This window comes from Lynx canadensis, chromosome B2 (assembly GCF_007474595.2).
Source record: "Lynx canadensis isolate LIC74 chromosome B2, mLynCan4.pri.v2, whole genome shotgun sequence".
Taxonomy (NCBI): Eukaryota; Metazoa; Chordata; class Mammalia; order Carnivora; family Felidae; genus Lynx; species Lynx canadensis.
In genome coordinates this window covers 118,142,762-118,158,570 of record NC_044307.1, presented here as the reverse complement: position 1 = coordinate 118,158,570, position 15,809 = coordinate 118,142,762, and the positions used below count along the sequence as shown (strand labels likewise).

The 15,809-nt window shown below is 38.2% G+C and overlaps 1 protein-coding gene across 1 annotated transcript in view; it reads right to left on the bottom strand.

The window, feature by feature from the left end:
• The window catches only part of L3MBTL3 (L3MBTL histone methyl-lysine binding protein 3), a 125,021-nt gene that overhangs the window by 13,235 nt on the left and 95,977 nt on the right, over positions 1–15,809 (bottom strand). Inside the window, 2 exon segments of the mRNA XM_030316321.1 lie at positions 7,548–7,586; positions 7,589–7,623. Coding sequence (XP_030172181.1) covers positions 7,548–7,586; positions 7,589–7,623 — 74 coding nt within the window.

Here is a 15,809-nt window from a genome sequence, read left to right as displayed (position 1 = left end):
ACAGAGAGGGGTTCATTAATGATGCTATATTTATCCACCGAGAAATAGTTGATATTATCTTTTAATTAGTATAAATATTTATGTGAAAATGGTTGGGATATTATAAAGTTAAAAAAACACAGGTTGTAAAGCAGTTTGTATATTACTTCAGATATAAAATGCCCCGCAAAATAGATACCAAAATTCAGGAAATTTTGGTATCTTGGAAAATAAAATCATAGGTGATTTTGGTTTTCTTTTTAATTCCCTGTATTTGCTAGTTATTCTATAATAAACATGTTATTTTGATAATGAAAGTTATATAAAACCAGAAGCTGGTAATAAATAAACTAAAAAAAAAAAAGTAACAAAAACCAGAAGCCACTTTGGTGGCTTGGAAAGCGATTTACTGCCTTTTGGGGAAAGTACTGTGAAAACATCATCAATTGCTGGGCTTCCTTATATCAGAAATAAGAAAATGTTACGTGGCCGTGGGGCCAGAGAAATAACTTGGTGAATTAATGGTTTTACTGTGATTGCATCTGTCTAGACAATTATCAAATGAGGAATATTTTCCATAGGTTGCTACCTGGAGAATGGAAAGAAAGGCCTGCCTCTACTATTCACGTCACAATTTACTATATGGAAATCATATTCAGCACTTACACTGTATCAGAAACTGTGAAAAGTCTGCCAATACAGCATATCTAGCAGACTTTCTTTTTTTAAAAAAAATGTTTATTTCTTTTGAGAGAGAGGGAGAGAGCTAGGGAGCCCGAGTAGAGGAGGGGCAGAGAGGGAGAGAGGGAATCCTAAGCCCCGATATGGGGCTCAGTCTCATGAACTGTGAGACCATGACCTGAGCCGAATTCAAGAGTCAGGTGCTTGGCCGACTGAGCCACCCACGTGCCCCACCTTGCAGACTTCCCTGAAATGGAGTTCAGTAAATAATAATGTAGTTGCCCAAAGTAGGAACTTGCAACGACAAATTTGCCCACCATGTCTCCCTCTCATTCTGGTTGAGGGCACAGCCAAAGCCTTGCTTTGGCTTAAGGTAGGAAAAAGTGAAGTGAAAGATTAATCCTTGTAAGAAGACCTTTCTGATAGGGGCGCCTGGGTGGCGCAGTCGGTTAAGCGTCCGACTTCAGCCAGGTCACGATCTCGCGGTCCGTGAGTTCGAGCCCCGCGTCAGGCTCTGGGCTGATGGCTCGGAGCCTGGAGCCTGTTTCCGATTCTGTGTCTCCCTCTCTCTCTGCCCCTCCCCCGTTCATGCTCTGTCTCTCTCTGTCCCAAAAATAAATAAACGTTGAAAAAAAAAAAAATTAAAAAAAAAAAAAAAAAAAAAAAAAAGAAGACCTTTCTGATAAAGGTGATCCTGAAAGAAATATCTTCCGATGTTTCACATAGAATCAAGACAATAAATCTTCAGTATGGGAACATCATCTAAACCAGCCATGAAGTCTCCCAGTAGAAAGAGACTACTTTCCACTATGGTGTCCTCCCCACCAGAGTGTGAGAACCTGCTTCCTACAGGACCGTTCCATTAAGACCCAGTAGAACCACTATATGGTGGGCTGTAGAAAGGAAGTACTCATGCTCTCTGCTACTTTCAGACTCTGCTACTTGCTATACTCTGAGTGGGGTTCCTACTTCCGACTCTGCAGATGCTAAATTGACAAGCCAACAGCATAAGCTACCACTGACCTGTTGCTTGACTCATCCCTATTCCTTTAAGCCAGCGACAGAAGTTGAGACCAAAATCTCCAAATGCTTTGCTTCATTTTAGTTTCAAAACCGTGCTAGGAGGTAACTACCCGTGAGGTGAGGTGAGGAACGATCCCAAAGCCACCCTGTGAGAGAGTGGCAGCGTGGATCTTTCGCCTCCTAGGGTTATAGTCAAGAGGGTGAGTTTAAGAGTCTGCTAAATGTGGATTCAAATTCCTGCTCTGCCACTGGCGAGCTCTATCTTGGTGAAATCAAGGTAACAGGATCGCTGTGAGGATTACATGATATTTTTAAAATGCTTATCCCGATGTCTGGCAAATAGTAAAGTCCGCAAATGAGAGAAATTATTCCTATCTTGAAAGAAAGGCATATCGTGGAGAGTGCATTTGACATAAAAAGCAAAAATGAAAAGGAGTCAATATGCTTTCAGGCTAATATTCCATGAGTCTATAATGCTCTTAATTGTGAAAAGAATATGGCCAGACAAAAGAAATGAAATACATCTGTCAACTCCCCCGCCCCCCAATTTTTTTTTAATGGAGTTACTAACTGGTGACTGAATATAAAAAGATGAACAACAGCAGTGATTGGGTAAGATAAATGGATCATAGCATCAAGGAATGGAGGTAAAATTAGCTCCAAGATACTTAATTCAGGCATGAAAGATACTTGAGGGTCATTTCAAGGTTAACAACCAAAATAAAAAACCAACTGCTATGGAAGCAAAAAGCAAGGCTGATTTTTTATGAGAGAATCTAGCACATTACATTACAAAATAGAATTCAACTCTTTCTGCATTATCAGCAGCCCAAGAGAAAGAATGCTTGCAGGAGAGAAAACAAAACTGTACCTTTCCCAGGATACAAGAGTTTAAACATGAAGGCCAATTTATAGAATCCTTTATTAAAGGTCTTTCCCTACAATGATGGGAATGAATTATTTAAAAAAGATAGAAGTTTAAAAAAAGGAAAAAAGTGATAAATTATATTCAGTGAAAGTCCCCAAAGGTCAAATTCAGTTGCATGGGTGAGAATCATAAAAAAATAAAAGAGCTCAGGGATGCCTAGTTGGTTAAGCATCTGACACCTGATATCAGCTCAGGTCATGATCACCACAGTCGTGGGATCGAGCCCTGCATCGAGCTCTGTGCTGAGCCTAGAGCCTATTTGAGATTCTCTATCTGCCCCCTCCCACTTGTGCTTGTTCTCTATCCAAATAAAATCAACTTAAAAAAAACAAACGGGCTCATAATTACACATATTGCAAGGAATTAACCTGAGTTAACTGAAGAAACAGGGTGGGAGGATTTTTTTTAGGTGGAAGTTTTTTTTTTTTTTTTCAAATATCAATTTGCTCCCAGACTCCAAATAAAATAGTTCTCATGGACCTACTGAGTCTTAAATCCTGTTGCCGTTATAAAGAAACTTAAGGTGGCTTTTTTTCAGTCTCCTCTATCCTAAATAATACACAAACTGCACTGGGCTCTCTCCTATCCCTTGCACCACCCCCCCAGACAGGCTAGATTTGGGAACGGCTCCTTCCGCCACTGGAGGGATGTGATTGGGAATGACTGCTGGTGAGCATCTATGAGGTTCAAGAATGTAGACCGGGGTGGGGTATAGCTACCTGACCTCTAGGCTCATGTTTGAAAGAAGAATTCTACTGGTACCCAAATGGGAGTGTCGTAAGTGTTCTTCACAAAAGACCTGGGAAAAATTCTCTGGATTCAAAAACGTTAAAATAGGGAACAATCACCATGGGGCCTCTGACAAAAACATCGGAAGAGGAGCACTGATTTATTTGACAGAGGAATTTCATGATTTTAGTGAAGCACAAGGGGATATGACCCCTACAAAACAAAAAAAAAGGCTATGAAAGGGAACAGTCAATGTAGCAAATTAAAGGGAAATAAAAACTGCCACTGCTAAAATTCATGTTAAAGGCAGTAAGCAGTAGACTTGATAGAGCAAGAAGCTGAGTAAGATATTCAACTTGAGAAACATGAGTAGAACATCAAAAAATATTTGTTATTAAAATACTTCCTCGCCTGGGTGGCGCAGTCGGTTAAGCGTCCGACTTCAGCCAGGTCACGATCTCCTACGTGCGTGAGTTCGAGCCCCGCGTCGGGCTCTGGGCTGATGGCTCAGAGCCTGGAGCCTGTTTCCGATTCTGTGTCTCCCTCTCTCTCTGCCCCTCCCCCGTTCATGCTCTGTCTCTCTCTGTCCCAAAAATAAATAAACGTTTGAAAAAAAAAAAATACTTCCATATTGGTTGGTAGAGTGCCCCCTTCCAGCCCTCAATGCAGCCATGTCCTTATTGGACTTCCAAAAGATCCAGCAACTAAGCATAACTCTTGGTATAGTGGAGAGCTTCCAGAACTCTCCTCTAGAACTAAGAATCAGTGTTGATGCTAATTGTTCTTGTGCAAAAACCAATGGTTAAATATTTGGAACACAATATAATCCCTTGGCTCTAACTCAAGAATAATTGGTATTACCAGTCAACAGAGAGAAAACATAGAGCGTAAGTAATAACCAAAATTAGAACTGAAAGAAGTTCCTGGATTTAAAGACCAGCTGATAATCACAACATGATTCACTATAGATGGAATTAGTTTTATGAAAGTTTTATATAAAATGTTTCAAAAATTTGATAATGAAGGAAGATAGCAAGTTCATTTTAAGAGGCTAAACATGGATGGATATTAATAGTCAAATCTCACTATAGGAAACATATGAGCAAAATTTCTCAAAGTGGGATGCCTGGGTGGCTCAGTCGGTTAAGCATCTGACTCTCGACTTTGGTTCAGGTCACGATCTCACAGTTTGTGAGACTGAGCCCGAGTTGTGCTCCGCTCTGGCAGCATGGAGCCTGAGATTCTCTCGTCTTCTCCGTCTGCCCCTGCTTGTGTTCTCTCTCTCAAATAAATAAATAAACTTAAAAAAAATTCTCAAATCAACTATTTTTATCAGGCCCCTTTTCTTTTACTAATAAAAATAAGATCGTAAATAAACATATGCATATGCACTGTAGCTTTTGTAGGTGAGAGCAATAATTAAGAGCTATATGTGAACCCTAGTAATGTTTCTGGAAAGAATAAACAGAAAAACTCAGGCAATTCAAATAGGAAAAACAGGACGAAAATATACAAAGTTTGAAAAGATAAAGAGAGATCACCATGCGTATCATATGTTAATCGAGCCAAATTCTCTATTAGAGAATAATAATTCTCCAGACTCTTTTCCAGAAAACAATTATTAAATCAGCTCAGCAAATCAAATAAAAGTTAATTCAATCACCAAGTTAGGAAGAGACTGAAGAGCTTATTAAATATTACTCTCTCCAAAAGTTCAGAGCCTAAGATTCTATTATGAATCTATCTGAATTTTCAATGAGACAATTCATGCAATAAACAGTCATCGCAATACTATTGCCCTCCTACCAGCGGCAGCAGCAGCTGATGCATTTAATCCTCATGACAATCCAATGATGTGGCTACTATTACTACATTAACTTACAAAGGAGGAAAGTGAAACAGAGAGCCAGCACACAGCCAGTAAGTGGTGGAGCCCTGACAGTAATTAAGGCTGTGCTCTAACTGCCCAACCACAAGGAAAGACAAACCTTTGTTCCAGAATCCAATATCCTTGATGACACAACCCTCACAAAGTAATGTTTTTCTTCCTTTCTAAGTGGCCAGAACATTTAAAATAATCAAATACTTGCATAGTGCTTACTATGTGCCAGGCACTGTTTGAAGCGAGTTGCAAATGCACTTAATTGTCATGACAAGTGGGAGGGAGTTACCATCATCATTATCCTTCTGGGTAGATAAACAGGGAGGGGGACAAAACAGAAGAGACTCTAATAAGGAGAACAAACAGAGGGTTACAGGAGGGGTGTGGGAGGGGGGATGGGCTATATGGGTAAGGGGCACTAAGGAATCTACTCCTGAAATCATTGTTGCAGTACATGCTAACTAACTTGGATGTAAATTGAAAGAAAGAACGAAAGAACGAAAAGAACGAAAAGAACGAAAAGAAGAAAGAAAGGAAAGAAAAGAAAAGAAAAAATGTTTGGAAAATATGGCCACATAGAAGAGTGAGAAAGAGTCATTAAGCTCCAATATTTAATCCTGGGTCCATCTTAGTGTCTGTTTTTTGAATTAAGGACTACATGTGTTATTGAATTGGTTAATTACCAACAATAAGTTAAAAAAAAAAAAAAAAGAAACTGTTGAACTGATTTTTCACTGCAGATTTCACTGAAACTCAATGGTGGAACCAGGATTCAGCGAGACAGAAACTACTGCTCCTAGAAGATGGTAGATGCAGGCAGGAGTGCCACGACAGACATCTCTGAGATAAGCATAGGAAGAGTTTGAATGTTAAGAGTGTGAATGTATGGAAACAACTGAGATTTGTTTAGAATTGGACTTTTTTGTTTTTAGCTGGCTCACACTGCACTCCTATTTGGTTGGGAACCTTTGATTGTCATCATGACTTGCTAATAAATGAGCTGAGAAAGTTTAAAAAAAAAAAAGAAAAGAAAAGAAAAGCAGAAGCACTGAGAGGTTTTCAGTGAAATGTCCACAATCGCGCAGCTAGCAGGTAGCAGGTAGCAGGGCAGGGATTCAAACCCTGGCCGTTGGTAGGGTTTGTATATAGGGCTACATTAAACACACCAGAACATGCTGAAGACAGCAGAGATGGAACTTTTAAATTAATCACAAATTACTGCCTTCTAAAAATCAGACATGGAAATCAAAGCATCACTTGTGGAATAGGACACGGCAGGCAAACAGTCATTAGGTGCCATTCTCAAATCTTACATAATAATCTAAAGCAAAAAATACACATGAAATGCAAAGTCCCCAGGGACAATCATTAAACTCACAGTCAGGCTAACACTTTCTCATAAAAATAATAATTTTGTGTAAATTATAAATACAATCTATACTATGACTAACATCATTATGATTTCATTACTTAGTTAAGCCATCATTATGTCCTTTTAGCAAAGATGTAAGACAAATTACTTTCTCCAATACGACCTAAAATATTGTTCAAATGATTTTCTTTTCATTTTGTGGTATTAGATTAAGACCATATTAATTCCATTTGGATTCCAATACACATTCTAAGATCAGCTTTAAGCATATGAAGCAAATGACATCAACAATCCCAATAGAAATATATGACAAGAACCAAATGTAGTATTACCCAAAGTTTATACATAATATATATTATACAGTATGTGAGAGAAGCTGTAAATACAGATCACAGATGAATCCATATCATTATAAATTACATACAACAGTTGACCCTTGAGCAATGCAGGGGTTAAGGACACTTACCCCTGGATAGCCAAAAATCTGTGTATAACTTTTTTTTTTTAATTTGTGTATAACTTTTGATTCCCCCTGCCCCTCAATTTAACCGCTAATAGCCTATTGTTGACTAGAAGCCTTATCAATAACCTAACCAGTTGATTAACACATAGTTTGTATATTATATGTATCTAATCCTATATTCTTACAGTAAAGTAATCTAGAGAAAAGAACATGTTATTAACAAAATCATAAAGAAGAGAAAATACATTTACAGGACTGTACCGTATTTACTAAGAAAAAAATCTGTGTATACATGGACCCCACATAGTTCAAACCATGTTGTTCAAGGTCAACTGTCTACCCTGAACAGTAAACTTTTATAGCCTGTGATAACACAACAAATCAACTAAATAAAGTTTATCTTTAATATAAAAGTGACTGCTATATTCCACTAGATTCTGATGAGTATTCATAGTAATATGCATCCCTAATACAAGATGATTATGGCTACCTCTGGCTTCATGTGATGTCCTCATTTCACTTTCTGTCTCTCTTCAAAGTCTTCTTTGACATCATCAGGATGTGGTCTCTGAAAAAAATAGGTGTCAGCACTGCATCTCACCAATTGTCTTTCTTAATTTAAAACAAACAGTACCACTACTGTGAGAAAGGATTTTTTAGTTCTACTAATATGTAACTCCTACTAATAACATCTATTAATATCCATTTTCTTCATTACCAATTTTCATTACTGTTCTGAAAGAGATTTTTAAAGCTAAGAACGGTATTAAGGTAAACTATGTTACATGTAGCAAACGTAGCTACTGAATACTTCAATTTCAAATTGGGGCATGTTTTCATGAAGAGTTTCACTGGTTACTGTACAGTAAAACTACAATTTTAAGGAAAGAAAATATTTTGAAACCCCTACCATTTAATCAAGTAGCATACCTACTACCTTAGCTCTGGGATTTGGGATTGAGACTGAGACGGCCCAGGAGAAGCAACTCAATTCTTGGAAGCTCTTCCTGGCTTAATCAGGTTGAATGTGTAGGCTGTATTGATTCCGACTCTTTCTGACCAGGATATGACCTGATGCTATCTAAACATGCCAACAATGCTGTAAAATGGAATGGAATCATTACAATCTTTTTTTTTTTTTTTTTAATTTTTTTTCAACGTTTATTTATTTTTTGGGACAGAGAGAGACAAGAGCATGAACAGGGGAGGGGCCAGAGAGAGAGGGAGACACAGAATCGGAAGCAGGCTCCAGGCTCTGGGCCATCATCAGCCCAGAGCCCGACGCGGGGCTCGAACTCACGGACCGCGAGATCGTGACCTGGCTGAAGTCGGACGCTTAACCAACTGCGCCACCCAGGCGCCCCCATGGAATCATTACAATCTTAATTCAGAGCTTTATCCTTAAGTCAGGGACAAAAATGGCGGTTAAAGGGAACTAAGCACAGACAGGACTAACTCTATTTTCTTTAAAGCTAAATTTGAAGTATTTGAATTTTTAAACCTAATCTATTCCATTCTCAGAGTTCAAATATATCCCACTCTCCAATTTCCTGGAACTATCTAGGCTATGATACCTGGTTTACACACTTTAATGCTTTATAATACTCTATATTTATGTCGTACTGTTTCTTATGTGTTGTTACCTTTATAAATATATCCTGAGTTTCTTAAGACCCTGATCATACTTCTACTGTTAAGTTTTAATTAAGAAAAGGCAAATACACACAAACCAAATGTCCCAACAAAATATAAAGAAGTTGTATTGTCCTTAATTAAAAAGGCACTAATTTAATTCTCTAGCTGAACGGTGATAACACAATGATGCTAACACACTGTAAGTCTAAAATAAATACATGTTCCCTACTTCTTAGAAAGATCATTTCCAGTGACACATGTAAAATTTTTCATTGAGATCTGAACTCCCTGGCTAAGTTCATACTAAAACAACTTATCACAAATGCGAAAGAATACTGCTTATTTGAGAATGGGGAAGAATTACTGTATTGCAAAATAAAAAACAAATCTTTTTCCAAGAGTAATAGAATTAAAAGACATAGAGGCTCTTATTCCATAAAAGTTGGGAGAGGAGGTATACCACTGATGATTGCAGATAGGACATTAACTGAAATGATAATAGAAAAGTTTGCCTTCTCTGTAAAGACTGTGCTAAAGTTATACTTGGTAATTAGAACATGCCAAAGTCAGCTTACTATGCTTAAATTAGCTTATGTGATCTTCTAAACTTGTTTTATGCTAAATTAGAAATAATATTATTTGAGTCCATAAATCTATCCCACTAGCTATCTATTGTGACCACTGAACAAAGTGTTGTGGATAACTATATTAATATTTATTAGGAAGAAATCATACAGTGCTGTGGTATAGTTTTAAAATTGGCATTTTTTCAAAGTAATAAAAAAATCCCAATTATATTATTGTAGATTTCCTAAAAGTTTTAATGAATGGTTTTGTGAAAAGGAAAAAAAAAGAAAAAAAAAAAGACAAACTTCTTGTCTTTAGCCTTTGAGGTCAAAGATTACATTAAGTCTCAGAATTTTCTGAATATTTCAGCTTTCATGATCAGAATTGCCCACTAATGACAGTTTTACATTTTTGTGGTTCAATAAAGCACAGTTTTTCCTTAAAGTAAATTTTATTAAATAAAGTTATAAGACTTAAGTATGAAGAAAGTTCTGTTGTATTCTTATGCCAAATACAATGCCAATGATTATCTTATGAAATGTAAGAAAAGGACCATTTTCTAGAAGAGAATAGAGAGAAAAGAAAATAAGACCTTTGACCCAAATATTTCTTCATGCCTGGATTCTGCCAGAATCCATCCCAACGGAAGCAAAATGGAAGCTATTTTTCTTACATCATTTATGTTGTTTCATTATAGAAGGATGTTCGCTTTCCATTTTCCCTACTTTAACTCATAATATTTCATTGAATTGAACCTATATAAACTTGGGAATATATAAACATGAATATTTATCTTTACCAAACACAGTTCAAATAAAGGACTGTAGAAGAAACGTTTATTGGATGTTTTTATTTCTACTTAATATGTTGATCTGCTAATTCCTTAAAATTAAAAATGACTAAAAGTCCCTTGGGGGTTCTACATGATATTTCATTAGCTAGAAAGTTGGAGGGGTGGGGCAGTGGGGTCATCTGAGCAGTCTACCAGAACAAGCATTATAAAATAAATGGATGAACAGAACCACTGAAGTAAACAGAACCCTAATTAAGCACATCCAGAAATGAAGAAGTAATAATAAGAAAAATTTTAAGAACATACTATGTACCAAAGGCTGGCTGAGCTCTTTCTATGTCCAATATTTCATAACAATCACTGTAAGAAGGTTCTGTTAACATTATAACCAACTGAAACTTAAGAAGTCAATGCCAAATCTGTAGAGCAGTATCATACCAGGACTTACTGACACTAAAATCCACAATTAAATTCATTACCTTGAAGTAGAGTCAAGGTTTCTACCCTTGCATTTTTTCAGAATACAGTACATCAGTCTCCTATTGACAATGTCAGGCATGAAGAATCTTATTCTTATTTTTTTTGTATTTTATTTAAAATAAAATGGGTTTCTCAATTGGGCAACCAGTATTTCTCTCTCTACAAGGTTAGGATTTTCACTTGCTAATTCTGACTGACTAGGTGCTGTGATGGAGCTCTTTCTCTGTGCAAAAATGAAATCCTTGATCTAGGATTCAGTTCCTAAGCACAAAGTTATTCTAGCTATACAGGTCTTCCAATTATGGGACAAAGTACTTCCACAGTAGAACATCCACGCTCTGTGATAACTAATACTCTCTGGAACGTGGTACAAGATATGCTTCTTGACAGATTTTCTTCAAAAAAAAGACGACCAAAAATATTTTTATGCTGTATTTTAATACCACTGTTTTGCTCTACATAAAAACTCCTCTATTTTCTCCTCTTGATCAACACTTTCTACTGCCAACAGTTTTATTCAGGAAGGAGGTACAAGCTGATTGGGCATGGGGGTAGTGAATCGTAACACGGAGAAAGCGTGGGTACATGTATGGTCTTTGGAAGTGAACAGGGTTGGCTGCAATTTTAGCTGTGCTACTTAATTCTAAACGATCTCTAGCAAGTTCCTGAACTTCCCTACTTCTCAGCTGCACCAACGGTAAAATGAGGAAAATCCATCCTTGTCCTCATAGGCATTTTAAGGACTCAATAAATGGACAGAAAGTGCTGCACGCACAGCAGCTTCCACTATTGACCAGTTACTTCTATTTGGTGATAAAATTATCTACTGTCACTTGTTTTCTTTAAGTAACCTGTTTGCTTCAAGTTTTAAACTAGCTTTTAGAGTAACAGTTACCACCCAGACAGCAGCCAGACTGCCTGGGTTGTAATCCAGGTCTGCTATTTAGTTCTGTAGTAATCCAGTAACAGACTGTAATCCAGGTCTGTTACTGTTATTTACTGTTAGTTGTGTAATCTGCAACCAAGAGAGGTTCTATGTTTTGTAGAATGGGTGTGTAATAATAGCACCTACCCCACGTGAGGTGCTAGGAAGAGTAAGTGAGCTAACGTAGGTTCAAACACCTAGAAAAGTACCTGGAATACAGCAATTTCTCTTGAGATTTTAGAACTGTGGAGAACCAATACATTTCAACATTTCTTTAGCTTGAACTGAAATACAATCATAGGTAAAACCCTACTCAAGAACCCTCTTTAGGCTTTTAATTAAGACAGTGGAATCCACTCAAGTGAAAAAATGTATTCTTTATGAGTCAGCATCCTCTTTTTCTCTGTAATTAACGTGTCATGCTTTAGCTGTCTTACTATCTTACTCTAAATATGCTTTGTAGTAATATTAGCAAAACAAACATCAGAAGGGTAAATACACAGTAAGAGGATGGCATGTGAATGCAAATAGCTGTATTTCTAGTTTATTTTTCATTTAAAAACAATCCCTAGCCAATTATGCCTGTCAGTCCCCAGTAAGTTAAAAAAAAACAATATTGAAAAAAATGTGAACCGATGATTTTGCTCAATTCAGGGAATTCAGCCATCTCTCTAAATCCAGCATGAGTCTGGTTTGGCTCCTACCTTGAAATAACCCCGCCTTCTCTCTCCACAGAGTTTATTCTAGTCGCACAGGGGTTTTGTTAGAGCTGAAAAGTACCTGTATTCCCCAGTAAGAGAAGAGACACAAGGAAAGTAACAAGAGCTATAAAAAATGTAGGGATTTCTGTTTTGGACGTGAAAAGGAGGTCTCTTTGCATGCCCCCAGCATTCTTCTGCTTTTTTTTAAATTTCTGGACCGAGGTCACTCACAGGTAAAAAAAATCAGAGAAAGAGAATCTTAGGGTTTGTACTTTAGAGGACTCCTAAGAGTACTTGAACGGTCTCCAAATGCCTCCTACAATTGAAGAAGCGTGTGTGCGTGCACAGCTTCAGGACAAAGAGGTTACCATCTTCAACTCAGAAAAGGTGGCAAATAAAACCAGTGGATTAAACTTTTATGTCTATGGTTAAGATTTGAATAAAGAGTCTTTATTTTACTTTAGGTTTTCTTTATTTGAGGGGGGGGGGTGTAGGGGCAGAGAAAGAGGGAGACAGAATCCCAAGCAGGCTCCACACTGTCATCACAAATGGTAAGATCATGACCTGAGCCAGAGATATGACCTGAGCCGAAATCAAGAGCTGGACACTTAACTGACTGAGCTGAGCCACCCAAGTGCCCCAAATAGTCTTTAAAATTAAGTTCCTTTTGGGATGCCTGGGTGGCTCAGTCAGTTAAGCATCCAACTTTGGCTCAGGTCATGATCTCGTGGTTTGTGAGTTCTAGCCCCACATGGGGCTCTGTGCTGACAGCTCAGAGCCTAGAGCCTGCTTCAGATTCTGTATCTCCCTCTCTCTCTGCCCCTCCCCTGCTCACACTCTGTGTCTCTCTCTGTCAAAAATAAATAAACATTAATTTAAAATAAATAAATAAATAAATAAATAAATAAATAAATAAATAAATAAATTTAAGTTCTTTTTGAGATTATACATTAGCAGTGGTTTTTTTTTTAATTTAACTTATTTATTTACTTTTATTTAAATCCAAGTTAGTTAATATACAGTGTAATCATGATTTCAGGAATAGAATTTAGTGATTCATCGCTTAAACATAACACCCAGTGCTCATCCCAACAAGTTCCCTCCTTACTGCTCATCCTTCCACCCAATACCCTGCTAGAAACCCTCAGTTTGTTCTCTGTATTTAAGATACCCTTATAGTTTGTCTCCCTCTCTGTTTTTATTTTTGCTTCCCTTCCCCTATGTTCATCTGTTTTGTTTCTTAAACTCCACATATGAGTGAAATCATATATTTGTCTTTCTCTGACTGACTCATTTCTCTTAGCATAATACACTCTAGCTCCATCCAATGGCAAGACTTCATTCCTTTTGAGATGATACATTAGCAGTTGTTTTAATAGTGTTTTCATAAACATGGTCTAAGAGAGGTAAACATGGTCTACTATTTATCTAATGACTAAAAATAAAACATTTTGATTAATAAGCCTATTAAATTATTATTTAGCATAAGGAACATATGTTGGTGAAGAAAAGTAATAGAACGAGTCAATACAGTGGATGTTACCAAAATGCCAAGGAAAAATCCTCCGGAAAACAACTAATTCAGCAATCATCAATCAATCAATCAATCCTCTTACGAAATGAAAAGCCCTAACCAGTAAGGTGAGCATTATGGAATAAAGACCCTGTATTATAGGAAGAGCAAGCCTACCTCACTTTCATGTCGCCATAGAAAAGAGAACAGATGTCATTGCTTTTCCACTATACGTAAAAGAGTTTCCTGAGTCAGGAATCAATGCCATTCGAGGAGATAAAATGAGACCCTGTTACACTACTGTTCCAACAGCTTCGCAGGCATACAATGACATAGTCACACACCTTACACTTTGAATGGCTGCCCTGGCATCGCAGTGGTTGGCACTAACAACTGTGAGTGTTTTAACCCAAAATGAGCTTCTCTCTGGTGCGCACTCACAACTGCACGGATTTGACTCAGATGTCCAAGAGCTGGAATACTTTTGAACTTCCACAGCTCCTGCTCCACATCTGGTAAAGCCCACTGACTGAAAGGGGAAACAGGCTTTCCGTAGCCAGGTAATGGTAAGTCACCAAAAGGACTCTCTCCAGTTGCTGACGCCAAACCCTCGGGCTCAGAAAGTCTCAGAAAGCAAAACAAAGTTTGTAAAGATTCCTAATCGGCATTTGTCATCTTTTAGAACTTTTGGCTCCAAATTGATGCTATTCTCCTTGATCTTGCAGTTCTGCAAAGTAAAGAGATTTTTGTATGCTTATTGTCTCACGTTTATGTCAGCTTGTTTTCCCTTCTGTATAACGAAGCGCTCCTCAGTGACAGACTAGCTCTTGGCGTGACTCGTAAACCTGATTCAGCCTCGAAACAGAAATCAGATTAACAGTTGCAACTCCTGCAACTGCTCAATGTAATTCTGAGTAGAAACGCTGGTCCTACAATTTGAGAACCCATTTTAATGGCCTATAATGAACTGAACAGACTGAAATTTTTCATGGGATTTAGGTTAGCGATAGGCATTTGCCTTGCAAGGTAACACAAGCATTTGGCAGATATTTAAAGCATGCTTTATTATGTTTCTGGGGTTATGTCTAAGCAGGCTTAAACAACACGGGAGCTTGAAACATTCCATGATTTTTAATAGAGATAGCACCTAATTTAGAAAGGCAATTACAAGCAGCTGCAGAACAGATTTCATGAGAATAAGCCATGTGGGATAGATGCCGATGTTCCCCAACTGGCAACATGCTGAATTATTACTCCAGAGAAAGGTGTTTATGTTCAGTAATAATTCTCAAAACCTAGTATATCGATCACTTGCACCCATCTCCTGGGTGTGCGTGTTAAAAATGAACTGGGACGCACCTTACATTTCCTGAATTAGTATCTCTAGAGGTGATCATTCGAAAGCTGCATTTTAACAAACATCTGATGATTCTGATGCAAAACCCATAGGTTTTATGAAGATCCAGAGAGATGTACACATACTTTTACCAAGCGGTAGACGTGCAGGTTACGGTTACCAGTCCTCAGGCAAGGTCCGCCACGGACTGGGAGGCCCCTGCCTCACCATCTGGCTGCCAGGAGTGCTGTGAGGGCAGAGATGAGTTGCTGCCCGCCCCCCGGCCCCCGCAGCGAGGAAAACCTCTTCCAATGAAACACGAGGCACAACACACTCCTCACACTTCTGACGAACCAACGTACAACTGAAAAGGACTGCAGACTCTCCACGCTGGGAACGCACTCATAACCCAACCATCCATTTGACCAACTGCTACAGGAAAACGGGCCTAAATATTCAGCGTGCCTACAAAAGGACTCAAGGTGATGCCATCTTAATGTGGGGCAGAGCTTCCCAGCTCGGATACCGTGAATCCCTGAGAACAAGTGCTCTGAGTTCTACAAGTTCCCTGTAGCCCTCCCAGAAGCCAAGGCCACCATCTCGTCATCCAGAGGCAGCCCCGTTCACTCCCCTGGTGCGCCATATAAAAGCGTCGTCACTTCTGTGGTATTTTCTACGTGAGGCAGGAGTTAAAACGACAACAGTGTTGGAAGCACTGCCTCATTCGTAAAAGAGTGCCAGTAGGTATTTGGGGGGATTCATCTCATCATTTAATAATCACCCCACAGAAATCTGGTGCAGG